The 27,492-nt window shown below is 42.2% G+C and overlaps 1 protein-coding gene across 1 annotated transcript in view; it reads right to left on the bottom strand.

Moving 5' to 3' along the window:
• Nucleotides 1–19,451, bottom strand: part of LOC115773445 (leucine-rich repeat-containing G-protein coupled receptor 5) — a 42,805-nt gene extending 23,354 nt beyond the window's left edge. The window contains exons 1-4 of the mRNA XM_030720186.1: nt 18,865–19,451; nt 6,887–6,958; nt 4,310–4,381; nt 1,658–1,729 (exon numbers count right to left, since the gene is read on the bottom strand). Coding sequence (XP_030576046.1) covers nt 1,658–1,729; nt 4,310–4,381; nt 6,887–6,958; nt 18,865–19,175 — 527 coding nt within the window. The 5' untranslated portion in view covers nt 19,176–19,451. The remainder of the gene's footprint in view (nt 1–1,657; nt 1,730–4,309; nt 4,382–6,886; nt 6,959–18,864) is intronic.
• Nucleotides 19,452–27,492: the final 8,041 nt, after the last annotated feature.

Raw genomic sequence — 27,492 nt, forward strand, 5'->3', positions numbered from 1 at the left:
GTATTAAACAATGCAAAGATGCAAAAAAAAAAATGTAATTATTTGTTATTGAGACATTTAAGCTCCATTTTATTTTGTTGTTGTCTTGTTTATTTGTTAATAAACTTAATTACACAGATGGCGCCGCATTAAACCACTTTTTTCAGCCAGTTTGCTTTGAAATTGTGTTTTCATGTTCTAACTGAGTCTGTTTGTTTTTTCAGAAAATATAAACTTCTGTGTTTTTCAGTTAAATTTTTCTCAGTGTTGATTAGCGTTGGAGACCATGACCTGTACCTGACAAGAAGAGAGGCTCTCTGAATATTTATAGACATTTCACACAGCGCACCGAAGGACACTGACTCAATGCAATGTTATAGTTTCTTTCTGATTTATGTTTTCTCTAAAAAAAAAAAAAGACCAGAGGTGTAATAATAAATATTACATTTGGTATAAAGTCCCTATTTTATCATATTGACTTTTACTTTTATTGGCTATGCATTTTATACAGGAATTAGTTCTACTGGTTATCGTTTGGCCCAAAAATGTATAACATATATTACAAGATGATATTGTATAAAATCACTGATAAATTCTCATGATTAACATTTATTGTATTTATTAACTGGTGTTATCAAATTGATATTTGACACTGTGAGAAATCTTGGAGTCATTTTTGACCAGGATATGTCCTTCAATGCACATATTAAACAAATATGTAGGACCGTTTTTTGCATTTGTGCAATATTTCTAAAATTAGAAACATCCTTTCTCAGAGTGATGCTGAAAAGCTAATTCATGCATTTATTACTTCTAGGCTGGACTATTGTAATTCATTATTATCAGGCTGTCCTAAAAGCTCCCTGAAAAGCCTTCAGCTGATCCAAAACGCTGCAGTTAGAGTACTGACAGGGACTAGAAAGAGAGAGCATATTAATTATGGATTATGGATAAGGCATCTATATGTCTAAAAGTCAGATTCTGGTTTCAAATTTCAATAAAATACATTTAAATGTAATAAAAATGTCACTGGATTTCACTCAGTTCCCTTTTTCTGATTACTTTTTTTTGCTGTCTCGAGCCCAGGTAGAAAACGCACAGTTTTGGACACACACAGCTACACATACACATCTGTACGTCCATCCTGACAATAGTTCCTCTGTTCCCTTGGAGAGAGAAGAGAAGGATGGGACTTCACATAATCGTCCATCAGATAAATGAAAGAGACCTTAGACCGAAAGAAAGACTCAGACGTCTCCATTCTTATACCCTTATGCGTGTACACACACACACACACACACACACACACACACACACACACACACACACACACACACACACACACACACACACACACACACAGGTACAGTTTCACTATAATTACTGTGTGTTATCAGGCTCAGAGAACACACTGTCTGCACTGCATACATTAATATACTGGACCGTGTGTGTGAGAGAGATTCCTTTCCACCAAAGAGTAAAATGAGACTAAAGGATGAGTCCTTGTGTGTGTGCGTTACTCATTTGCTGGGGGACGTTAAGTTGTTTCAACATTATACAGACTTGACCTCCTTCTGCATTTTCCTAATGTTCCCATAAGCCTGTGATGAGTAAAATGGCAGCATATATGTTGTAAGAATGAACATAATAAAACTTAAATAAATGAAGTGGGACTCACAGTGACTGCAGGTTGTGCAGGTTGTTGAAGGCTTCAGCAGGAACAGACCTCAGCTGGTTGTTCTGAAGCATCCTGTAAACACGCAATCAAAACTTTAACAAAACATCATGATTAACACGACAGAACACAGGGACACGTTCACATTTTGGGATGATGGGGACCAGCACCCCATTCTGCCAGTCCAGTGGCACAACCTCAGATCTCCATGCAATGTTGCTGTGGTGTATCAACCAAGACAGCCCTACAACATCCAGAGCCTCCAGGAACTCCTCAGGGGCCCTGCCACCCACCAAGGAATTGTTTAACCACCTCAGTGACCTCAACCCCAGTGATGGGCGAGTCGTCCCCCTCATCCCCAGACTCTGCTTCCACCATAGGAGGTGTGTCAGTGGGATTAAGGAGGTCCTCGGAGTATTCCTTCCACCGCCTGACTATAGCCTCAGTTGAAGTCAGCAGCACGCCAGCATGTTTTACTCTCCTGAGTTGCTTGATGGTTTGCCAGAATCTCATCAAGGCTGTCCGAAAGTCCATGGCCTCACTGAACTCCTCCCACACCTGAGTTTTTGCTTTGGCTACTGCCCGAGGTGTGTTCTGCCTCAACAACGGAGGTAAAGAACATGGTCCATTCGGACTCAGTGTCCTCAGCCTCCCTCAGAATGCTGTCAAAGTTCTGCTGGAGGTGGGAGTTGAAGATCTCGCGGACTTGGGCCTCTGCCAGGTGTTCCCAGTGCACCCTCACTATACCTTTAGGTGCACCGGGTCTGTCCAGCATCCTCCCCCACCAGCTGATCCAACTCACCACCAGATGGTGATTAGCTGACAGCTCAGCTCCTCTCTTCACCCGAGCGTCCAGAACATACGGCCGTAGATCTGATGATACGATTACAGAATCCATCATCAGCCTGAGACCTAGGGTGTGCTGGTGCTCTTATGGACATGCTTATGTTTGAACATGGAGTTTGTTATGGACAAACTGTGATTTCTACAGGAGTCCAATAACATAACATCATTGGGGTTCAGATCAGGTAGACCCTTCCTCCCAATAATGGAGGAGGGGATACGAGGATGCCCACCCCAGCTCGCTGCGTCTCACTGAGGGCAACTCCAGACTAGAACAGAGTCCAGCCCCTCTCATGGAGGCTGATTCCAGAGCCCAGGCCATGCATTGTGGTGAGCCCAATCATATCAAGCTGGTATCTCTCAACCTCACACACTAGCTCAGGCTCCTTCCCCACCAGAGAGGTGACATTCCATGTCCTGATAGTCAGCCTTGATAGGTAGGGATTGGTCCACCAGGGACAAATAGATTTGGCTGCACAAAAACCGCTCAAAAAGAGCTCTTTTGATAGCAGAGGTGGCTGACCCCGGCCCAAGGGAGTAATGTTGGCCCTAGCACAGCTCTAACCCTGTAGAACTCCATTGGTTACAGGTAACAATGTTTGAGAAAACGCTACAAAAAAAGTGAATAATAATCATAATATAATTTTTCTGGTCAGGGTTTTATGAAATGTTGCTGCATTACCTGGAACCTGCCAACAAAACCAAAAATGCAAAACATAAATCCATGAAGCCCGATAATAGAAAATACAACAGAAATGAATGAATGATAAAAAAAAAAAAGTTTTTGTGCTAAAGTTGTTCATCTGTATTATGAAATGTTTTGTTCTGTTTCATGTCGTTGAACAATTTTGTTGAATGCACGTTTTGCACCTGAAACAACATTAATAACAGTGGCAGTATTTGTTATTGTAGCTGCATCAGTAGCATTATTAAGACTGTAGTAGCAGCGATGACAGCAGTAGTACAAAGAGCTGCAGTAACAGTAGTTCAACTGTCCCAATGTTTATAGATGAATAAAACAGAAAATGATAACTGACTCAGACATGAACGGAGAGAAAAATGAAACACAACAGAATAATTTGTTGGTACGAGTGAACGCATAGAACATAAACAGGGAACAAAAGTGTTTTTCCAAACTGGAGAAACTGTTCGCTAAACTGAGACACACACGAAATCTTCAAAGTGTCTCTGTGAATGATTAGCACCAGTAAACATACCACACAGCATTACAGTGTGTGTGTGTGTGTGTGTGTGTGTGTGTGCAGGCGGTGGATGGGGGTTGCACAGAGGGTGGAGCTGAGCTGGTATCTTTGTGAGGACCATTATCAGCTTTAAACAATCGTAATCTGTGAGATCGCACCTTTAGGGCGCTTATCGCTGCTGCTTTATGCACCCCGATGTTAACTGTACATCGTTCTTATCTCATCCCTCCTGTTTATCTTTGCACATGTGTGAAGTCTCCACTGCAGTTTCATTGCTTGCACAATGACAATAAAGTTCTGTGCTGCAGCTTGGTCAGTCTTTAAAATGGTCAAGACCAGGTTTTAAGGAACAGGTTATAATACAGGTGAGGGCAAGAAGGTGGAGAATAACCCAGAAAACATGGCCCAGCAGGTTAAATACCAAAAAAACAATAACTGCATAGAAGACTTACAAAACAGAGTAAAAAGATTATTTATATGATAAATATCAATTTCATTTATATAGTCTCCTCTGACGCTGTTTTAGGAGGATGTTTTTCAGGAAGCGATTCACAGAAAAATACTAAAACATGAATGTTTGCAGAGGCATTACGTCAGTGCGGAAACTTACAGCACTTTGAGGTTGTAGAGGCCGGTGAACGCTCCTCTGGGGATGAAGGTCAGATCATTTCCCGCCAAACGCCTGAGACACACGGAGACGGAGAAAGGTTAGAAGCACCGCCGACTTCAGATCCTCACATATTTAGGATGATTTGGACAAATTAGCATAAAAATCAACTAAAATCAGGGACGTGGTTACAAATGAAAATACATGTTTTCATTTTTATGTTGCTGTGAGAAGTCCAAAGCGAATGTGTTATGTTGACAGCCATGAGTTTTAAATGGTGACCCCCCAAAGCACCAACTTCAGGGTAAAGGGTAAAACCCTAAAATGAAGGGAAACATCCTCTAAATCTACAAATGAAACACGGATAAGGAAATATCTCCTCTTCAGTGTCCAAATACACTAAAATTTGTGTCACTATCAACAACATCACACTCTTCCACATCTACTAATGAAGCGTAAGTCGTTCCAGGCTGTCAGAGGCAACAGAGAGCATGCCTTCTGTCTGTATGTTCAGAGATGATTCACCAACAAGGTGTCCACGGAGCTAATGACTCAAAACGAGATCGTTACACTTTCCAAAATTATGATTTTTGAACAGCAAAACCCACTCTTTTACCCTTTGGTCTCTTTCTGTTGTTCAGACATGGCAGTGGGCCTTTGTGCTCTCGGTGCTCGCTGTTTGTTGGGTGTTGTAGATGGAGGTATTTTCTTAATTGTGAGCCTGTTTTTTTTAATGTATCCAAAGAACACGTCTGAACACGAAGGCCAGGTGAGGAGGTCAGCTGCACACCTTTGAGTTTGCAGGGTTTACTGTGATGCACGTTTATCTCAACATTTTGAAACTTTAGTTTAATGCAAAGATTTGACATCTTATATGCTGAATATGACACAAAAAGATGAGGTGAAAATTGAAATGTAGAGCAGTTTGTGCTTTGATTCCTGAATCTGAATAAGGATACAGTCTGCAAGGTGAATGGCTGCATTTTTCCAGGATTTCTTTCCCAAAACTCTTCAGCTTTGAAACTCTGACCGCACTGAGCTCCATTTTCAGACGCATTAATAGTCAGTTGTGTTTGGTTGTGTTTGGTTATCCATGTTTCCAGTACACACGGTGCTTTAACCCAGCAGCAGAACACTGATCCACAGTGGGTCCTGCAGGTCTGTGTGTTTTCAGAGGCCACACAAAGTTCAGCCAGTCTGCGTGCACCCAGCATGCATCTGTGCGGTGTCCTATCGCCGCAGTGACGTTTCTCACGCCGCGGTGACAAATATCGCACACACACACAGAGACACATACAGCTGGCAGCAGAGCAGAACAGCAGTCAGAGTCATGTTCAGGTCCCTGTGAGGTCAGCCTGGCTCTCTCTGCGGCTCCTCAGCTTTGAGAAAATGTTCATACAGGACGTGACTGCTGCTAGGTGAGGAGAGATGGGATTACATATCATATCCTCACAGATACATGAGCTCAGCGCCCGCTCAGACACCCTCACTCTCATCCATCTCAGTCCATCAGTCACCAACCAGAATTCGTGGGATATCTGATCATATGTGGAGACTTGAGGGATGACAAAGAGGAAAACATGTAAGGTGTGATCAGAAGGGTGTGCGAACAGGTCCTTCCTTTAAATTTGGCTGATTGTTGGTTCAAGGTCATCTTTTCATGCACTTCAGGACCAGTTTCAGTGAGGCTTCTACTTTTGGATGAAGCTGTAGAGGTCTCATTATGTCTCCTTGCACTTGAGCCTCTGTAATAAATGCTGAATCTTCTCCAAACAGCAACCCCTTCAAGTGGTGGTGAGCAAAGGCTGCGTGAGCTTTAAATGCACTCTGAGCTGGAACATGATGGTCACCAGGTCACGCTGTTACCTGTGAATGATCTCAGAAGCCTCAGAGGATGAATTCACAGTGCACAGCCACACGAATACAGAAAAATAAAATGATGAGTGTGCTCCAAAACTGCTTGGTTTTAGCTGGAGGTTCACCTCCAAACACCAGGAATAATCTACCACATGAAAATTGGGTCATTTGGAAACAGAAGCTGATGTTTGCTGTTTGAGATCTGTGGTGAAATCAAGCGGCTCGTCAGAGTGAAACTTCCCGGGAACGATCAAAACCGGCAGGCATGCCGGACTCCCTCCACACCGAGACGATGACCTTAGACGTTAGATTGTTCAAATTCAAATCAGCCAAACCTTCAGGTCAAACCATATCTATCTATCTATCTATCTATCTATCTATCTATCTATCTATCTATCTATCTATCTATCTATCTATCTATCTATCTATCTATCTATCTAGATAGATAGATAGATAGATAGATAGATAGATAGATTTAAGTGGGTGATGAGAGGTTCTTCAGAACTGAACAAAACTCCACTCTCACCCACCTAAACAGTTTTGGTTGAACCTGCACAGACTTGGTCTGAGCTTCAAGTAAATCTTCAGGAAATAAATGCATGTTATGTAAATCCCTCTGAAGTAATGAAAACGTGTGTGTGTGTGTGTGTGTGTGTGTGTGTGTGTGTGTGTGTGTGTGTGTGTGTGTGTGTGTGTGTGTGTGTGTGTGTGTGTGTGACTCACAGCTCCTCCAGGAAGTGCAGGTTGGACAGAGCTCCGCTGGATAACACAGTCAGATTATTCATACTGAGATCACTGCAGACAGAGAGAGAGAGAGAAGTGACTGTTAGTGTCTCTCTGTCACTCTCTCTCTCAGGTATTACTGAAACACCTGGATTCATAGTTACAGAAATAAAACAGTGCAAAAACTATAGAAAGTTATCAAACATATATAAATAAATATATCAGTGTTTCCTGTAAAAATAAAGACACACATCTGAAAATAAACAACAAATTATGAATTATTAAAGAACCTCAGAGGCCTGTTTGTGTTCAGACACAGGAACCATTCAACACCCTCACATGTAAAAACATTTAGCCTGACACCCTCTGGGAGCTCCTGTTATGCATATATTTCCATCTTTGTGAAGAGCCTCATGCTGAACCTGAACTGAGCCAATTAGAAGCATGCTGGCTTTAAGACAGAGGGTGGACTGAGGGGGGGCATTAGGGCCCGGCATAAAATAAATAATGATTATTTTGAAATTTCACGCAAGTCTACTCGAGCAGATCTGCTCTGGTAGCGTCTCATGATACGCCCAAAGTCTTAAAGTTCTAAGAGGTCCTCACAAAGATAGACATGCAGGTACATAAACACTGTCACGCAGGACTTCCCGCCTCCCGACCCGTGAATGGAATGAGTCAACACACACACCTGAGTGAGAAACAAGGCAGGAGTGGAAATTACTGGAAACACGCTGAAAGCAAGAGAGCAGGAAGGAAAGAAAGAGTGAAGCAGGTTTCCCTGCTCCCACTCACAGTGACCCCAGCCACACTTTTACCTTCACCTTCTCTTAGCTCGAGAACTCTGAATCACTGCTAACAGCTCGGACTGCTGCAACGATCGGCACTGTAACCACAATTTGCAGTAATATTCCTGCATATTCAAACCTGCATCTTTATTTGTTTGTGAATAAACACTCAAGCCTTTACTGCAGCCTCTTTGCTAAAGTCACTTCTTCAAGTTATTATGTATAACTTTTGATGTCTTGACGTGTGGTCTATAATCCAGGTAAGGAAATCCAAGAAAGGTGATTCAGTTCATCCTGATGCAACATTTTCAGTGGGAGAAATATTTCATCACTCATTCATCCAGTCTCAGACTGAAGAAGGCCGTAATCCGATCTTAATTACATTTTAAAGTGGTAATAATGTAGCCTCCTCACTGCAGGTGATATGAAGACAGAAACTATGCGTAGAGATGAAACAGTTTTTGCATCAGGTTGTAAACACGTTAATTTCTGCTGTAAGGTCGGACGTTTTAACATGAGAGTCTATGGGGACTGACTCAGTGCTGGAGCCTCGAGTGGACACTGGAGGAACTGCAGGTTTTGGGACTTGTTTGGCTTCATTTTCCAGCCCCGCAGGCTGACCTTTCTGCAGACTCATGGATGTATTAGGCCTCAGTCATGCACTTTGGCTGCCTCAACCCCCCCTCAGTTGGCAAGTGGTTGCTGAAGTTCGCTGTTAAGTGAAAGAAGGCGCTGCACCAAAAACCTCCCATCCATTTGCTTTGGTCACTATCAGGTTGCCCGTACCGACTGCTCTCTCGGCCAGTGTGACTTCAGCGTTAATTAACAAATTTATTTCAGTGGCACTACAAAAAAATTTTTTAAAACATCTCATGAAAAGCTTTTGCCAAACCTCCAAAAATGATAAGAAGAAGATGCCTGTAAAACAAACAAACAAACAAAAAAGAATAAATAAGTATGAAGGGTCATAAAAAAAACTAGGGAATTCTTTTAGAGACAGAAAATGACCAAATAAAGAGCAAAAGCTGCAGTTAAGACACAAAATAGAGACACAGGAATTCATTACAAAGAGGAACAGAAGATAAAAATGACCACAAGGACAAAACATGACTCAAAAGAGACTGAAAATGACTTCAGGAGACACAATCCGATTGGAAGGAGGCCACAAATGACTACAAAATGATGAAAACTAAAGACATAAGAAACACACACACACACACACACACACACCATAATCCTCTCATGACACAAGCATGACATCAGTGTCAGCACACCTGAATACTATGTCAGAAACGAGCTCTGATCTCTTTACTAGCAAGGCTTGAAAAATAGAAAAAAAAATCACAGCACTTTTGATTTGCTCAACATTTTTGCACAGCTGGAAAGCAAAGTCAAAACAAGCCGACATTTGTGTTTGTGATTGGCTGGAGGGACAGGGACACCGTCTGTTGTATGTTGTGTTTGTGAGCAGCCGTGACGCTCGTCCTCCTCTTTCTTCTCTTATCTGACTCGTCTATTTTCTGCTCTCTGATAACTATCGGCAGGTAGCGTCTTTCCACTCAGGAGGGCTTGGGTCTGAAAGGAAGCCAAGACAGACTGTCTCTGTCTTAAACACACACACACACACACACACACACACACACAGACTGAGGGCGTGTCTGCAGGTTGAATACACCAGTTGTTAAGGAACTTTCTCAACACTCCATAAAGCCTGTTAATGTGTGTCCACAGGTAGCCCGGTCGCACAGACAGACACACACAGAGCGGCTCTGTTTGGGCTTATTTTAGCAGAATGCTCCTTTACTCTTGAGCAGACTAACACTGTAACGGCTGATTGGCTTTTACTGCAGCTCACAAAAAAAAACAGCACATTTCATTCACTCCTTCATTCATAAATATAAATATGTAGGCTGTGTGTGAGACACTGCTCCTTAGTCAGACTGTGGCCTCTGCATGTATTCACATGCTGTACATTAACACAAACAGAAATCACTGTATGTGTTTCTTTATGATTGCAAATGTGATTTACCCTGAAGTGGATCTACTCTGCTTATTTCCAGCTTCATATTTAGAGCAGCTTTACATGATTCACCTATAAAATAATCCTTTTTATCCTAAACCGGGCCTTGGTGCAGCCACTCAGTTCATCCTCTGTCTGAAACAAGCTGTTTTAGGCCAGCTTCTTCTGATTGGCTGCCTCTCATAAACAAGAGGTTTGAACAGCTGGTGGGTGGATGGGGCTTCTGTGCTCACAGCTAGAGGTGTGCGTGCAAGGTGACCATATTTACGCTCGTTAGAGACAGAGATACACTCGTTAACATACAGCACAGATTCAATATAGAATCTGGTCGTAGCCACCGTGATGTAACCCCCCCCACCCCCCCCCCCCCCCCCCCCCCCCTCGTTTGGGACTCTGAAGCATCAGCGTTAGCACTTTGGGTGCCACCACACTGTTTATTGAAGACAGAAGTGACTGTAACTGGATGAGTGTTTGCTCGTTATTAGCTATGTTAGCTATAATGAGCTAACACTTGTTAGTGCGTTATTAGCAAAGTGACTCACCTTTAATGCCTCCAGTGGACATTAGAGGAACTGCAGCTTTTGGAACTTTGGAACATTTTGAGCCCCAGAGGTTGCTGCTCATTAGAGAAGTCTGAAGACTGAGCTTTTGGTTCACAAGGACATAACATTATGATCACCTGCCTAATATTGTGTTGGTCCCCCTTTTGATGCTGAAACAGCCCTGACCCATCGAGGCGTGGACTCCACTAGACCCCTGGAGGTGTGATGTGGTATCTACACCAAGATGTTAGCAATAGGTCCTTTAAGTCCTGTGAGTTGTGAGGTTGGCCTCCGTGGATCGGACTTGTTTGTCCAGCACAGCCCACAGATGCTCGATTGGATTGAGATTTGGGGAATTTGGAGGCCAAGTCAACACCTCAAACTTGTTGCTGTGTTCCTCAAACCATTCCTGAGCCATGTTTGCTGTGTGGCAGGGCGCATGTGGTACGTGTCAAAGTAACATCCACATGGATGGCAGAACCCAAGGTTTCTCAGCAGAACATTGCACAAAGCATCACACTGCCTCCACCAGCTTTCCTTATTCCCATAGTGCATCCTGATGCCAGGTGTTCCCAGGTAAGCGACACATGATTCATCAGACCAGACTAACTTCTTCCATTGCTCTGTGGTCCAGTTCTGATGCTCATGCACCCACTGTTGGCTCTTTTGATGGGTAACAGAGTCAGTGTGGGCACCTTGACTGATCTGCAGCTACGCAGCCCAAACACAACAAACTGTGATGCCCTGTGTGTTCTGACACCTTCCTACCAGAACCAGCATTAACCTTTTCAGCAGTTTGAGCTGCAGTAGTTCTTCTGTTGGATCAGACCACATGGGTCAGCCTTCACTCCCCAATGAGCCTTGGTCACCCATGACCCTGTCGCTGGTTCACCACTGTTCCTTCCTTGGACCACTTTTGATAGATGCTGACCCCTGCAGACCCCACGAGAGCCGCAGGTCTGGAGAAGCTCTGACCCAGTTGACCCTTGTCAAACTAGCTTAAATCCATTTCCTGCTTCTAACACATCAACTTTGAGGACAAAATGTTCAGTTGCTCCCTGATATATCCCACCCAGTAACAGGGGCCATGCTACCCACTTCACCTGTCTGTGGTCATAATGTTAGGCCTGATCAGTGTCCACACAGAGACATTTAATATGAACATCAACTACAAATAAAGCAGATTAGAATCTGAATCTATGAATGAGTTAAAAGGTTTTTACTTGATACAAAGACTCTACTTTAAGAATAGTTCATAGTTTTATTTTTTACTTTTATGAGTGTCCGTATTAACAGTAATGTTTCCCTGCTCACTGCTTGTAACATTAGCTGCTGGATCACCATCAGCTCTGCCCACAGACATGAAGCACCATATGCTGCCGTATTATGTTATCACATCATCATCATCATCATCAAAGATCTCTGGAGAGTCACTCCATGTGTAGCAGCAACATGACACTGACCTACAGCAGGGATCAAGTCTGAAGCACAAAAAACTTAAATTCATTTTATGATTTTTACATGTGCTTTGTGCTGCAGGATCATGAAAAACGTGCTACAAAAATGTTTGTTTGACAGGACATTAAAAAAAAATTATGCATTTATAACAATCAGTGTCATTGTTACTGTTGTGCATGCCATCACTGATGTTGTCATTGTCGTTGTGTCTGTACGTACAGTGCATACATGAATAAATCTGCATGTGTGTAAAGTATGTGCTCGGGAATCCCATCTTTATCACTGTGCAAATATCTCTTCATCGACAAACCTTCATTTTCAAAAGGTCGAGTGTTTTAATCTTTAATCAGACACCACCTACAGCCCACAGACTCACACAACGTTACATTTTCTTTCAAATTTACTCTCTAAACTCGACACTGAGAGAATAGCACCCAACACCTCACAGCTCGATCAATATAATCATTTATTATTATTATTGTAATTTTTTCCACCAGTCACTTTATTACGTCATCGTGCAAAAATGTTCCACTCACAGAAAGAAAAGCAGCACATTTAGAAACCACAGAGATACAGAAGATATGCCTCTCTGTCACACACACACACACACACACACACACACACACACACACACACACACACACACACACACACACACACACACACACACACACACACACACACAGGCCTTGTTGTGTTTTAACAATAAGTAAATATCCAGCACTGATTAGCATGCTGGCAGAGACCTGTGAGGTCACAGTATGAATTACAGAATAAACACAAACAGTGAACTTAGACTCTGAGCTTTTATTTCTGAATGTTCTCATCGATGAAATTTGAATAATTTTGTGACATTTTAACAAATTAAATACAAAATTATGATGAACTGCTTTTAAACCCACCCCTTCAGAAAAAATAAAATTGGACCTTATTGTACAGCTGAGAATTCCTGAATGATCTTTGTAAACAAACATTTTGGCAAATAGGACATGAAAGTTTAAAGTGTGAAGTGGAAGCATTTGGAATAATAAAGCTGCAATATGTTTTATAATGATTTATAAAGGACACAAAGATATATAATATTCATATGAACAAAGTCAAGAAAATGAAGGAAAAACGATTTTGAAGTATTCAGAACATCAGTTTTAAAATAAAAAAGTTTGAATCATTTATGAACTTCCCCCAAAATATTTCCGGATCTTTGACATTTTCCGGACCTAAAACTGCAGCAAGCTTAAAGAACAGGTCGAAACTTTTCTTTGAAACAGACGGTTTCGTATTTTTTCTGGAGGAGAAAGAGAGGCACGTATGAAGAACAAGGAGAAGGGAAGGATGAAAGAAAAGATGAATACATTAGCCGTGTTGTGTGTTTTTCCCTGTCCATGTTGTGGTGGACGAAGCTTTGTGTGTGCGTGTTGTCTTTTTTCCGTCTCCTCGGGCTCAAACTGATGGATATCAGACGATTATTCAAATGTCGGCGGGCTGCAGAAAGACAAACTCTGGAGAAAGAAAAGAAAAGAGAGCTGTGTAGTTTGGAGGCGTAGTGTGACAGCGAGGCCTCTCAGTTTTTGTCTTTTTTTGCTCTTTCTTTCTGCCTTTCTTTCAGTCTTTTGGGGGCGGGTCAGCGGGGGGCCCCCCGGGGCGAGAGAACATCGGGGGGTTTATTCCCCGGTCGGTCCAATCAGTCCTTCTCCAAAAGGAAAAGATACCTCAAGATAAACAGCAGCTCTGTCAGATCTGTGTTTGTGTGTCCGTGAAGGTAACCTGAAGCCAGATGATCAGATTAACTAAGATGTGACTGTTGGTTCAATTAAATAATAAAAGACTCCTCATAAATCAAGACATCAAGATTTCATCTGTTGGAGATGTCGGCTAAATTGCACCACGATCCTTGTTTTTAACAACAGCAGCGAGAACAAGACCGTGAGCCAAGACTGCTCCATCACATCTGTCAGCACTTTGAGAACTCATTTCCAGAAACATCTGTGACAATGTGTAAAATATGAATCGAAACAGCACACACTTGCAAATCATTTGAACCTGAATTTATTTAAAAACAGTAAATGTTCATAATATCAAAGATTCAGAGGGTCCAGAGAAGTTTCTCTGGCTGCACACCGAATGTCGGCGGTTTTCAGGTCCTCGGGCGGCGCTGCATTAAAAACAGACCTGATTCTGTGGTGGAAATCCTGCACAGGAACACTTCTGAAAACCATCATCAGTGAACGCAGCTCGTCTCTGCATCCACAAATGAAACGATAAAGGAACTGGTACTTATATACTCCTGTATACTGAGCGCTTCGTACTACGAGCTTCATTCATCCACTCACACAGCATTTTATTCGATGCCTCGAGCATTTTCTATCATGCACACACTGACGGATACATCAAGAGCAATTTGGGGTTCCTGCCCAAGGACGCTTCAACATGTGGACTGGAGGAGGCGGGGATCGAGCCACGATCACTGCTACACGACCTGCCGCACACAAGTTAAGTTTAAACTCTACCATGCAAAGAAAAAAACAGAGAAGCAAGATCCAGAAATGCTGCCAGGCACCTTTTCTAGGCACAAGTTCACTGAAGATGGACCGACGCCAAGTGGAAACTGTCCTGTGGCCTGATCAGGAGACCTGAGATCATTTTAGAAACACAAAGAGGAGCACAACTATAGAACCACAGTTCAACGCCAGCACTTGTAATGGTATTGAAGGAGGGTGGGGGTGGGGGGGTATTGCACACGGCAGGAGTAACCTGCATGTCTGTGAAGTCTCCATTAATCCTGAACAATATCTACAGGTTCTTGGAGGAACGTATGCTGCTATCCAGCTCACTCTTCCAGGGAAGGTCATGCTGATTTCAGCGAGACAATGCCAGGAGACAGCTCAAAGCTAGCATCCATAACGCTATTTATAGGAAAGCATTCTGCCTGACCTCTCCCATGACCTCACAGGAAGACAGGTAATCTATTTACCTGTCTGTCACGCCCTGGTTTAACTACCTGTGTGAGTGTGCAGTGGACCGTGACGTCCACAAGCCGCATCCGATGACAACTGATCTCAAACAGATGGAGCTTCCTCAGACTTAAACACCAGCAGTACAGACATCCAAACATTCAGACTGTAAATGGACTTCATGTGAGGTCATGAGGGAGGTCAGGAAGACCCCAGGACGTTCACCCGCCCTAAATATCTCTGCATCACCTGAAAGTTCATTTTAGAGGTGCTGGTATAGAAAAGTACAAACTGCAGGGGGTTAAAAAAAAGGCAAGATTTAAACGCTCAGGATGTCTGACATGGCTGCCAGAAGGGGCGTGGCCACAAAATCCTTCATATGTACATCAGTCCATTCATCACATTGAGGCTAAATGCATTCCTGTGCTGCTGCTGTCAGTCAGGCATAGAATAGAGACTTCCAGGCCCATTCAGACTTCAGGCAGCTCTGCTTAGGCATGCAGCTAGTGTATACACACACACACACACACACACACACACACACACACACACAAAGGCGTTGACAGATGGCAGTATTCAGACTGACGGCAGTCAAACAGACAGGAGGAGATTGTAAAGCGAGTCGCTGATGTCTGAGATCAGTTACTTTCCTCAAAGTTCTCACAACAAACCAGGAGGCACAAAATCACAATAAGACTTTCGAGCTGATGGGAGGTCATATTTTTATTGATATAACAAGTCCTCATCATAACAACAACAAACTCAACAACAGTTTGCCTCCTGGTTGGACTCGAAACCTTTGCTTTCAAGATTCGCTGTACTGAATGACAGCACTAAGCTGGCCAGTATACTTGTTTCTCCTCTGGTGGTGCTCCACAGCTGGCTGCAAAAGCTCACTGGGACCAACTTGAAGACAACACTGGCCTATGAGAAGCTGTTCATTTCCACTGTACTGGTATTTACGGCAATTCACCTGGAGGACGCTCACAAGATGGCAGCTTCTCAAAAGAAACATTGTTGTAAATAAAGTTAACTGTTTTTGTAAATCAGTGTGGTTGGTTAATCTATTGCTCTTTAATTTGTTTTAAAGTGAAGCCAATTTTGCTCATAAATTGTTACATTCTGCTGGTCAATAAGGCTTTATGGGGCACGTCCTCTTGATGACATCAGTTACATAATAATAAACTATGTATAACGTTAGTTCAGGTCAAGTTAAGCCACAATCGCTGCCAATCTTAATATCAGCTCACATCACCTGACACATCCAGCTGGTAAATCTTATATAGTGGGCACTGTTTCAGCTGCTTTCGCCTGCCTGCTGTTGCTGCACAGCTGCAAGCCACTCTGCAAACCACTTCCATCCGGCTCCTCCTTTTCATGCTGTTCTGAATGCCTCGCTGTCATTGATGCCCTCTCCTCCTCTGACTCTCCTACAGAAGGTGTTTATATGTGCACCTTTATATGCAGAAACTTACCTGTGTGCACACCAAGCAGCTGCTTGTGGTGGTAGAAGGTTGCTGCTATCAGGAGGCTGCTGCTTGTTTGATTTGTGAAATAAAATTAAAGGGGTCAAATGTCCTTAATGTACAGTTTCTTGACCCCTAATTTCAAAATGTAACAAAAATTGACTTTATTTTTTTACCCCACAGAAAAGAAACAGTTTGGGGCTGCTGTTTCCCAGGACTCTGTCACAAACATGGAAGAATTTGAGGATTTAATTTGATGGTTACATCCAAATAGGAAGAAGAGTTTAGGAAAAATATTTATTAATGTATTTCATCTGCTGTTCAAAGAACCAAAACTAACTGGAGCACGGGCCTAAAAGCTGCTTGGGCAGGTGTGGAGTATTCCTTTGTCATTTCTTCATCAGTTAAATACTTTTGAAGTTGGTTCCAAGTGCAGCATTTCCATTTAATGGTAATCAAACAAATGATTTAAGCAGAATCAGGCACAGCGCAGCTTTGGTCCCTGTTTCTGCTCCTTTGTGATTTACACACAGTGATTTTCTGCATCCGACATGTTTTTGCACCAAAACTGCATTTTTAAAATTTAGCTGGTTTTTGTCCAAATCCAAGAAACGGACAGAAACTCCTTGATGTTTTCTTGGATTTGATTCCTGATTGGAGCTTTAATAAAGACACAAAGAACCTTTGATTGGCAGCCGCTGTGTGAGTGTGTTTGTGTGTGTCCATCTGCCTGTCGTAGACCAACTGTAAGGAAAGTGCTTTCACTGTGAGACACACACACATGGCTGTTCTGAATAGGGAAAGGTTTTCTTTAATGAGAGTGAAATTTAAATCCTGGACATTGTGCTGCTTTTCGGCTACAGCCAAGACGAGCAGGTTTTCCATCCACGCACACACACAAAGTCCAGTGACGTAATGCTTTTGCAGGAGCTGAAACGAGTCTTGTATCCAGGCCGGTCACCTGCTGTGAGGTGAAATGGATTTGAATTCATTTAAGTGTCTCGCTTTAACAGGAGTTTACACTCAAATAGAAACACTGAAACTTCATGGATACTGTTGTTAAATGGCCACGGCAACCTGTGGAACTTCTTTAAGGACCCGTTAAACGTCTTCCTAGAGGGCACAAAAAAACGTGGGATCGCCTTAAATGGTCCAAAAAAAAAAAGTAAAAATCACTGAAGATAAAAAGAAGTCCTCAAACATCAAACATGTTAATTTAACTCCCTGCACCCCTGAGCTTTCTAATTTCTTGCAGAAAACCTCAAGAAAACTCTTTGTTTATAGATTAGTTTCAGAGATGGGGGTGGGTTCTTTAAAAGCCTTCCCAATCTTCTACTTCTAAGACTCCCATGAAGCAAAGGTGGGAGAAAGACCGAGGGAAGGCATGCAGTAAAAGGCATTGGGGCAGATTCCGACATGGCTTGATTTAACTCCATGTACCACTCAGTATCCTCAAGACTTCCCGACGAACACCAGGATCTTCTGGAAAACTCTTGAAACCAGTTGGACCTCCCTTAAACGTTCTTGAAACCTCCAGGTAATTCTTCATTTGTGGGTTGAACCCAAGGATCTGCAGATCCTCTTTAAGAAGACCCCAAAATGTATTTTTTTTAAAAATCCCCTTGAAACATTTTCAGTTCACATAATCCCAGTTGGTTGTCCAGGAACAATTTAAAGTACTTCTAGAACTCCCTTAAACCTTCAATAGTCTTAAATATCTCTAAGAACTCTACAGTCCTAAAGCCTCTGTGAAACTACTGAAACATGTCCTAGTATGTCTTAAACACTGCCCTCAAAAACGACTGAAACCTCTTTAAATACTCAAGGAGCCTCTTTAAGGATCACTGAAGCCAAAAGTTCTCAAACATTAAAAATAAAGAAATAAATTGATTTAATTCCATGTATTCCTAAGTATTCCCAATGGTTAACTTTCTGAAAAACACCCCAAACTTCTACAACGCTCTTAAAACCAGTTGGACCTCTCTGGAAACCCCTACACCTTAATAAAACTCTTCTTATACCAGTCAAAGTTAATGATCTGTGGATCCTCCTTAAGAGCTCCTAAATCCTTTTCAAGGAGAGACCTGTAATGTTACCAGTCAGCGCAACCATTTAAAACATTTAAAGTACCTCCAACATGTGACTCCATCATGTAGAGGTTTACAGATTTGGCTAACATGAACTTTTGAGTGAACTGAAATTTAAATAATGTGAGTTATATAAAAACTAACCCTACTACAGCTGTCAGTGAAGAGAGAAATTAGCTAACGGTCCCAAAACAGTTTCAGTATCAGGCTGTAAACATGTTTATTTCTGCTGTAAAGTTGGACATCTTTACATGGGAGTCTATGGGGACTGACTCACTGCTGGAGACTGCCTCAGGTGGACATTAGAGGAACTACAGATTGGCTTCGTTTTCAGCCTTTGGTTTTGGGACTGTGTTTGAATTCAGGGATTTTTCTTTCCTTTTCTTTTGTGTTTTTTTCCAGGTGTAAATTTAAAGCTGCACTCTGGGACTGTAAAAAGAAACAATGACCTGCTTCATTAAGAAGAAACCTTTTCCTTTAAGCACCGTGAACCACCGCACATGACGCACTCCAGAGAAACAGAGGCAGGGAGGACAGGTGTTCTGTTTCTCACCGCTGCATAACATCCACGTGCGCGCGCACGCGCGTGCGCTCACAAACAACACTTGAGTTACTTTGTGCAGATTTAGGAGCAACAGGTTATCAGAAACACAAACGCCGACTTACAGATAAGATGTGAAGACACTCAGGTTGGTCGGTACCTCCCGGAGCCCCAGGTCCGAGCAGTCCACCCAGTGCAGCAGCCCGTCCACATCACACCGGCAGCGGCCAGGGCAGCTGGTCCGCTCCGCTCCCCCGTCCCCGTCCCCGGAGCTCTCCACCCGCACGGAGCTGTTCACCCCAGCTGCAGCTCTCTGCACCGCGGGCACGGCGGAGCTCCTCACCGCGTAGCTCTGCATCTCCACCTCAGCCGCGGTGCTCCTGAAGCCAGCCGAGAGGAGCGCAAAGGCGCTCAGAAAAGGCACAAACGCTGGCATGTCCTGGGCGGTTTGTCCCCTCAGGGGAAAGTTTCACTCAGAAGTGATGATAGCAGAAAAATAAAGTTGCAGCCTCCGATCACGTTGTGGTTGTTTTTGGTCTCCAGTCACTGGAGACAAACTGGAAACGGCTCGGTATTAACTTCCTCTGATCCGGATGCAAAGCTGAGCACAAAGAGGATTTCAAAAGTGGAATAAAAGTGCAGGTTGTGTGAAGTTTGGTCGCTTTCCAGGCTGAACGCGTGGAGCCGCAGTGCCAGAGTGTGTGTGAGAGAGTGTGTGTCCCTCCACTCACGCTACAGGAGTGTGTAAACCGTTGTTCACTTTATATAGGCGGTGTGTCTCTGCCTCTGCGTGTGCAGTGATTTTATAGCAGCAGATGGACAGCGAATAAACAAATAAATATTAAAAGCCGTATGTGTAGATTTCAGGGGGATGCAGAGGGCATGCCCCCCCCCCCCCCCCCCCCCCCCCCCCCCCAATGTCTCCCCAATAAAAACATAAAGGAACAGAAGGAACACTGCCAGTTTTCCTTATATTAATAGATATTAATAGAGGCATTTCCACCATAAATCGATGCAGTAAAGGTAAAAAAAAAAAATTAATAAATAAATTAAGAGTGTGATGTTCAAATTGACCTCAGAGAGGACCCCCAAAATCCATCTGATTAGTGCATCCTGCCCCCAGTGCTCAGAGGAAACCTGCACAGTTCTTATGAGCTGTAGGAAATTACAAAACATTTACAGAATTTTCATATGCAATAAAATCAACTTGCAGATTTCTAAAATTAGCCTTGATTGTTGATAATGGGCTGAAGCACCTCCTTCTCCTTTTTCTGGGCCTGGAAGTCTTCCAGGTCAGCATCTTGGTGGGACTCCAACCACTCAGTCTTCTTCTCCACCGCCTTCTCAGTGGATTCCTTATCATCATCTGACAGCTCGCCACCAAGCTTCTCCTTGTCTGGTTCTTCAGGGAGCAGGTGTAACTTGTTAGCCCTGCAACAGACTGGCAACCTGTGCAGAGTGTACCCCACCTCTGGCCCTACGGCAGCTGTGATAGCCTCCAGGCCTCCCTTAGCCCTGAACTGGAAGAAGATGGATGGATGGATGGATGGATGGATGGATGGAGCTGTGATTGTGCTTAAATGTAGATTCTGGGCAGATACTGATGTTTACACCAACTATTTTCCTGATAGCTGATATTGAGATTTTTATTGTATTTGTTTATTTTACATTTTAAAGTTTTTGCTCTCTTTTGTGTTCCAACAAAACAAACAAAACAAACAAACAAACAAATCTGATATTTTTCAGCTGTTAATCGCAGTAATTTTAAAAATGGGCAGTTTGCAAAATATTCTCAGCAAGTAATCTGTTAACTGGTGTTCCCTGTGCTACAAAACAAGTTCAACATGCTCAGGATATCCTTCACTGTGTTCACTTAACCTGACCTCAGCAATCAGGTCAAGAGGTCACATGAAGGAGGTTGTAGTTTTATCAGTCTTGCGACATGAAAGAGGTGGTGCTGGCATCATCTGACCAACCAAGGAAGACAAAAGTATAATATCAGAGAAATATGAAAAGATCAAACACGTAATACAGGCTGAAAGTAACACAGCTGCAGACCAATAAGTGGTACGAAACAGCCGTTTAGTATTAAAAGTGCTGTATGAATGTATGTGCACTTTTAGCGCTTTGGTCTGTAATACTGGAAAAGATCAACCACATTAATATAATTTAGCCTGATTAAAGCTGACTGAATCACCGCTCTGTTATTATGTGTAACATCATTTTTATTCTTTCAGCTGCAGGCCTGGCAGCTTTTAACGGTTTGAGAGAAATGATTAGATATTTAAACAGAATTCTAATATGGGCTTAAAGTAAATTTGATATGAGGTCAGCAAGTACAAATAGGTGTCCTGTTTTAGGGTCGTATGTTAATGCTCACAGAACTAAAACACTGTGGTAAAACTGCTTGCAGCCAACAGGAAAAAGGATAAAGTTGTGTCTAAGAACAAGAATCTTTATTTCTTACTTCTTACAAAGACTTTAGATGCTACTAAAAAACCTTTAGCTCATCCTGCGATCCCTGCAGAGGTTATTTTATGGAGAACTGATTGGACAGTAGGCAGTGATTTCATACCTATTGATCTCTAATCTTGATGGTAAGCTTCTCTGACCCAGGGTTAACCCTGACGTTACATGAGCCCAGATCCTGCTTCACAGCACAGGACACAAATGCTCACAGATTTTTGTTCCTCTGAATATCTACAGATTCGTATCCATGTACACCAGTGGAAGACTTTTGACTTTTAAAGGGTCAGAGGTCAAAGGTTTGGTGGTGGCATGAATTACTTTAGCTTTCACCCACGTTCATCCCCAGTTTGAATCCCACAGTGGGACAGATGATTTTTTCTGCTTTCTTAATAAGCTGCTCCTCTGTGGTTAGAACAGATCGTGGCTGCCACTTCTTTCAAGGCTCAAAGCTTTCTTTGTTGCTTTCCTCCCATTCAGATGCATCTGTAGCAAAAACAGAAGACAGCCTGTGTCCATGAACATGAATATACAGATTTTCACATCAGATAAATAAATGTCACTGACCTGCTGATCTTCATATACTGATGTGCTGAGATGTTCACACAGTGGGGGTTAATTAACAGGAGGATCTGCTGGTGTAAAACACGTCATTTTCTGCCTGCAGGTGAAGCTTTTCTGCATCGCTTCAGGGTAGAAATATTTATATTTATGTAAGGAAACTAAAAACAGGCACCAGGAATACAAAGTAATGAAGCTTTGAGGTATTTTGTATCATTTTTGCCGTGTTCCTGTTTGGAGGCTTTTAGCCAGTTTAAGCTGGAAAGAAATTCCACATTTGGCCCAGAACAGGAGGAACTGCTGGGGAATAGAACATTTGGAATACCCTGGATAAGCAGAAGGAAATATAGATGGAGCTTTTCTCATATAGTTATAATATGAGACAGCACATATAGACGCAGGACAGGGTGTGCTGCTGCTGACCGAGACCAGAACAATCTGATGGGGACAATTGTGTTTATCACATGATATTCACTGTTTGTCTGAAATCATAATTTAGAGTGACCTCAGATAAGATCAGCACATGTTTGAGAAATCAGCATCTCCAAATCTGATTATATTACATGATAATGCCGTTGGATGATAGGAAAAGAAAATTTTATGCCTCATTTTCAGATTAACCCCTTCTTTGTTGAGTGGGCAATGCCCTGGACTCACTCATTCATTGATTCTGGTCCTGTAAGGAGGTCAGTATCTTAATCAATACTTTGATGGCTAATGACTCAAATCAACCCTTTTCTACACAGTATTTGCACTGTTGGTGGAGTATGTGGTGTTTAATGTTCAAAATGTACTCCAGAGGGTTCAACGGCCTGTAAAATCTTTAAAATCTTTTGCCTGACAGACAATCCAAAACCCTGAACAAAATTATGGCCAAATTGGAATCACAATCACAAATATACTTAACAGGATAAATAAGGTGAGGCAAATCTGTCCAGTCTTTAAATCTGATTCTAAACGTCCATGCAAGTCAAAGGCCATTGAAGAACAGCACTGATGTTAATAATGAACCAGGATGTTGACATCGTCTTAAGTGGCCTACTTCCTATAAACTGGATGATTAACGACAACGTTCTAAGATCATAATCAAATCAGTTCAGCATCAGAAAAAGGTAATCCTGGAACAGGAAATGATGCAACAAATTTACATAATGTTAAAACCAGGAAGAGCAACAGCTTCTGTTAATGAGTAGTTACATCTTAAGAGTATTTACAGTGCATGCAAATATGGACCACGTACAAAATGCAGAAAAAAAACATTTGAATGGCCATTTGTTTTTTGATAGAAACTAAAAATCTTTGGATGCTTTAAGTAGACTTGAGCAGTGGGCGTGGCTTGAAGTTCAGTGACCACACCCTCTGATCCTACTTTGAGGACAGTAGCCATAATCCTCTTTGATGTTTTCTAATACCCATCCAGTATTGATTAAGTGGCAACAAAGAAATCTGTGGGATCTGTAAGAAGGTGGGATGCTGACCTCCTTACAGGACCAAAATCAATCAATGGAGTGAATCCAGGTGGTGCTGCTGCAGAGCTGCGTGAAGGTCCCACAAATGCTTTTTGCCAGTTGCATAGATAACCCATGTGGCCTATCATTTGCAATTATTAAACCCATTGGCTCTTCAATCTCATGCTAGATAATCAGCGGTAAAGGAGGTGTTTTAGTGCTCAGGCCTCCCAAAAACTAGGGGTCACCTGATCAGCACGGACAGGGTTAATCTGAAAATAAGACATGTATGTATATATATATATATATATATATATATATATATATATATACTCACCAATGAGGGCAAGAAGCCACAACCACACACCCCCACACACCCTGGAATCCAGAGGCAAGCAGGGAAAGACCCAGGAGACCCGGGCCATCCATGGCCCCCTAGGAACTCAGAAAATCCAAGGCCACTTATCCTGATGGCATCCACGCACAGACCCCAGAGGAGGAAGGAGGGAGACCCAGACAGAGCTGCCACAGTCAAAGGGCAAGAGCCCCCGGAGGGGGTGGTCAGTTCCCCACACCCAGCCGCAGGGCGGGGAAGGCAGGCCCAGGGTCTGAAGTGGCCACACCCCGAGGGCACCACCGTGCTCGAGGCCAGCAGCTAATACCCACACTGCAAACACAACACACACACACACACACACACACACACACACACACAAAAGACAACAGCAAACATCACATCCACACACACATAAACACAGTGGTCCTGAGTCCGGGGCTAACCTGTCCCCCGTGTCCCCCTCCACCAGCACTGTAATTAAACTCATTTTAGATTTTTTTCACTCATTTTCTTTGTTGTTGCGCTAACCTGCAGCATGACCCTCTAAATAAAAGCTGTTGAGCAGTTCAAGGAAAAAATAAATTGTGTTCTGCACTAAGACATAATGATAAAGCCCTAACGAATGAATCATGAGATGTGTGTTTGTTGTATCTTTTTAAAAAATATTTTGTGCTTTTTTTTCCCCATCTTTTTATTTTCTTTTTAATCATGTTGCATATTTCCCCTGTTGGTTTCTGATTATTTGAAGTCTTTGGTGTCTTTCTGAGATTTTTTGTCTCTTTTTACGTAACTTTGAATCTTGTTGCTTCTTTGATGTGGTTTGTTTTGTGTGTCTGTGTCAGTTTTTTGTGCTGTTTCTTGCTGATTTCCATCTTTTTTATGTGTCAGTGTTTTTACTGGTTTGCAGCTTTGTTGTCACATTTTTGCTGTTTTTCATTTGTTTATTATCTTTAGTCGTTTTCTGCCTCTGACCTTATTTGTCCTATTTTTCTTCATTTTTTTCCTCTCTGGTAATTTTGCATCTTTTTGGTCAGTTTCTTTTATTTTATGTTTATTTATGGATGTTTTGTTTTATGTCTTTTTGATTTGTGTCTCTTTATGTCAGTTTCCATCAGTAATCCCGCCTCCTGTGTGAAAAACAATTTCACATGCAATAAATTGGATAAATTTTTTTTTTCTTCTCATATACATTCAAGCAGCCACTTTATTAGTTACATCTATTCAAAAATACAAAACTGGCCAATCACATGGCAGCAACTTAGTGCATGTAGGGATGCACATATGTTTAAGGCAACCTGCTGAAGTATGAAATGAGCATCAGGATGGGGACTGCACAGCACATCAGACCTTGAAGCAGATGGGCTCCAGCAGCAGAAGACCACACCGGGTGGCCTCCAGCAGCAGAAGACCACACCGGGTGGCACCCCGGTCAGCTAAGAACAGGAAACTGAGGCTTCAGTTCACACTGACTCACTAAAACTGGACAATAGAAGAAAAACATGGTCTGGTCTGATGAGTCCTGATTTGTGCTGCGACATTCAGATGATAAGGTCAGAATTTGGTGTAGACAACAAGAAAGCATGCACCATATCACAAACTCAGATCATCTCAGACTGCTTTCTTGAACATGACGGCGAGTTCTCTGCACTCAGAGCACCTTCGGGATGTGATGGAGCAGGAGATTCCCATCATGGATGTCCAGCTGGCAAATCTGCAGCATCTGATGCTGTCACACCAACATGGACCAAAATCGCAGGAATGTTTCCAACATGAAGAATACAGGCAGCTGTATGCAAAAGGGTATGATTACGGAGTAATCATATGATATACTGATTCAGTGTATCCAGGTAAAATAAAGTTAGCCTGGCTTTCTGGCGTTTGTCTGAATTCTTGATGAGTCTCTCTCACACGTCCTCACAAGGCCTGAAAATGACTTTGGTCCTCATGAAGGCAGATAAACGTGTACGGTGATTTGAGGTTAATGATTAGCGGTTAGCTGTGTGTTTCACGGAAATAAGACACAGAGTCTTTAGAGAAGTCTGGGGCAGGGAGGGGTGGGGGCAAGGTAAAGGTGAGACAGACACACACACACACACACACACTGCAGTAAAGCAGTGATGCAACAGTGTGAAGCAATCAGTGTGAAACCAGGAACGATTTCTGTCTTGTTGTTTATTTAAAGGACAAATGTCAAATTCAGGTCACTGGAGAAAAAGAAAATCGGGGAAAAACTCAAAGATCAAAGTTATTTATTAGTTTTGGCCCAGGCTGCTTCACTTCACTCCTGATATACAAACTCATAATTATTCAGTTGTTATGCTGTTTATGCCCGTGTGTCTCTTTTCCATCTGTTTCCTTGTGGTTTGTTTGCGTTTGTTGTTCTTTCAGGTTCTTTTTGTTTGGTAATTGTGTTGCATATTTTTGCTGCTTTCTGTTTTGGATCATTTTGTATCTTTGCACTCAGTTTCAGTCTATTTTTGATCATTTTGTATCTCTTTTTATGTTGTTTGCATCTCTTGTGGTCATTTGTGCTTCTTTTGTGTTTGTCTTTCAGGTTTCTGTCGATATTTTTGTCTCTCTCTCTAGTTTTATAACCCATCTCTTCTTTCTTGTTTCAGTCTATTTTTGTTTATTTCCATATTTTTTGGTCACTCGGGTTTTCTTTGTGTCATTTTGCATGTATTCCTCTTTTGTTTGCCTTGTTTGATGCTTTGTGTCCTCTCTGTGGTCACTCTGGGGCTGTCTCTGGTCTTTTTTTCTCTTTTCTTCAACCCTCCTAAAGTCGAAAGTGTTCCTGTTTGCAGTTAAACTCTGACCTCCAGTGGCTGCGCAGCTTCACTGCAGTCAGAGACACAAAAACAAGCTTCTTTTTTGTTTTTTGTTTTTCGGTTTCAGGTCAAGACTGTAAAACTAATAATAGGACACTTTTACATCATAGTTTTGTGTTTTATCTCGTGATTTTAACTCAGTAAGCTCAATCTTTATATTTCAGAATTTAGAAACTGTAACAAAATTGCCATAATTTTGAATTATGGATCATGTTTCTTGTTTCATAATAACCTTTTTAATTTTTCAGCTGTTTAGGTCACGGTCGTTATGTCAGATGATCACTTTAAAGGTTTTTTTCTTTGTCTGATAATAATCTTTATACCTCATATTTAAAAAACAACCAAACAAACAAAAAAACATAAACATTGTGAGAGTACATCTGAAAATTTACTTTTTTCTTTCTCATAATTTTGACTCAGTAACACAGATGTTCGGCTGTGGTCTCAGAGCTGTCCTGTAAAGATGCAGCAGACGCTGACTGGATCTGGATGCTGGACATAAACACGCCGCACAGCCTGAGAGGAACCGACCGAACCGACGCCTCCGATGAAGCAGCAGCGCTGACGGAGCTCATCATGTGACGCTGCAGAAAGGAGCCGCAGCGAAGAGCTCTCACTCTGCTGACGCTCCTGAGCACCAATCCAGAAACAATTTACAGCAAGAAAGTCCAGTTGCCCTTTTTCAAGCTCCAGATTTTCAACTCAGTTTTTACCTTTTTTTCTATTTTGACCTTCACAGTTTTCATGCTTCTCTCATCACATTAAAGTATGTAATTTTCTGACTTTTTAAATTTTTTTTAAACTGACTAATCATCATGATTTAAAAAAAAAAAATTCCATCATTTTGACTTTTTAAATCACATTTTTTGATTGCGTTTATTTTTTTTGTGTTATTTTAAAATCCCTATTTTCAGACCATTTGTGTTAAACCATCTATTTTCTCAAAACTTTGGCATCTATCTTTGCTTTTTTGTGGGGGTTTTTTGGCTTCCTGTGTTAAATATTTGGCCTCAGACGAACATGTTTTAATGGAAACTAAGAGTCACCACTCGTCACTGTTCTACGGTTCCACACGGAAGATGAAGGGGGGCGGGTTTCCTGTCGCTGAGTGAG

Source organism: Archocentrus centrarchus, chromosome 23 (assembly GCF_007364275.1).
Source record: "Archocentrus centrarchus isolate MPI-CPG fArcCen1 chromosome 23, fArcCen1, whole genome shotgun sequence".
In the NCBI taxonomy this organism is placed as follows: Eukaryota; Metazoa; Chordata; class Actinopteri; order Cichliformes; family Cichlidae; genus Archocentrus; species Archocentrus centrarchus.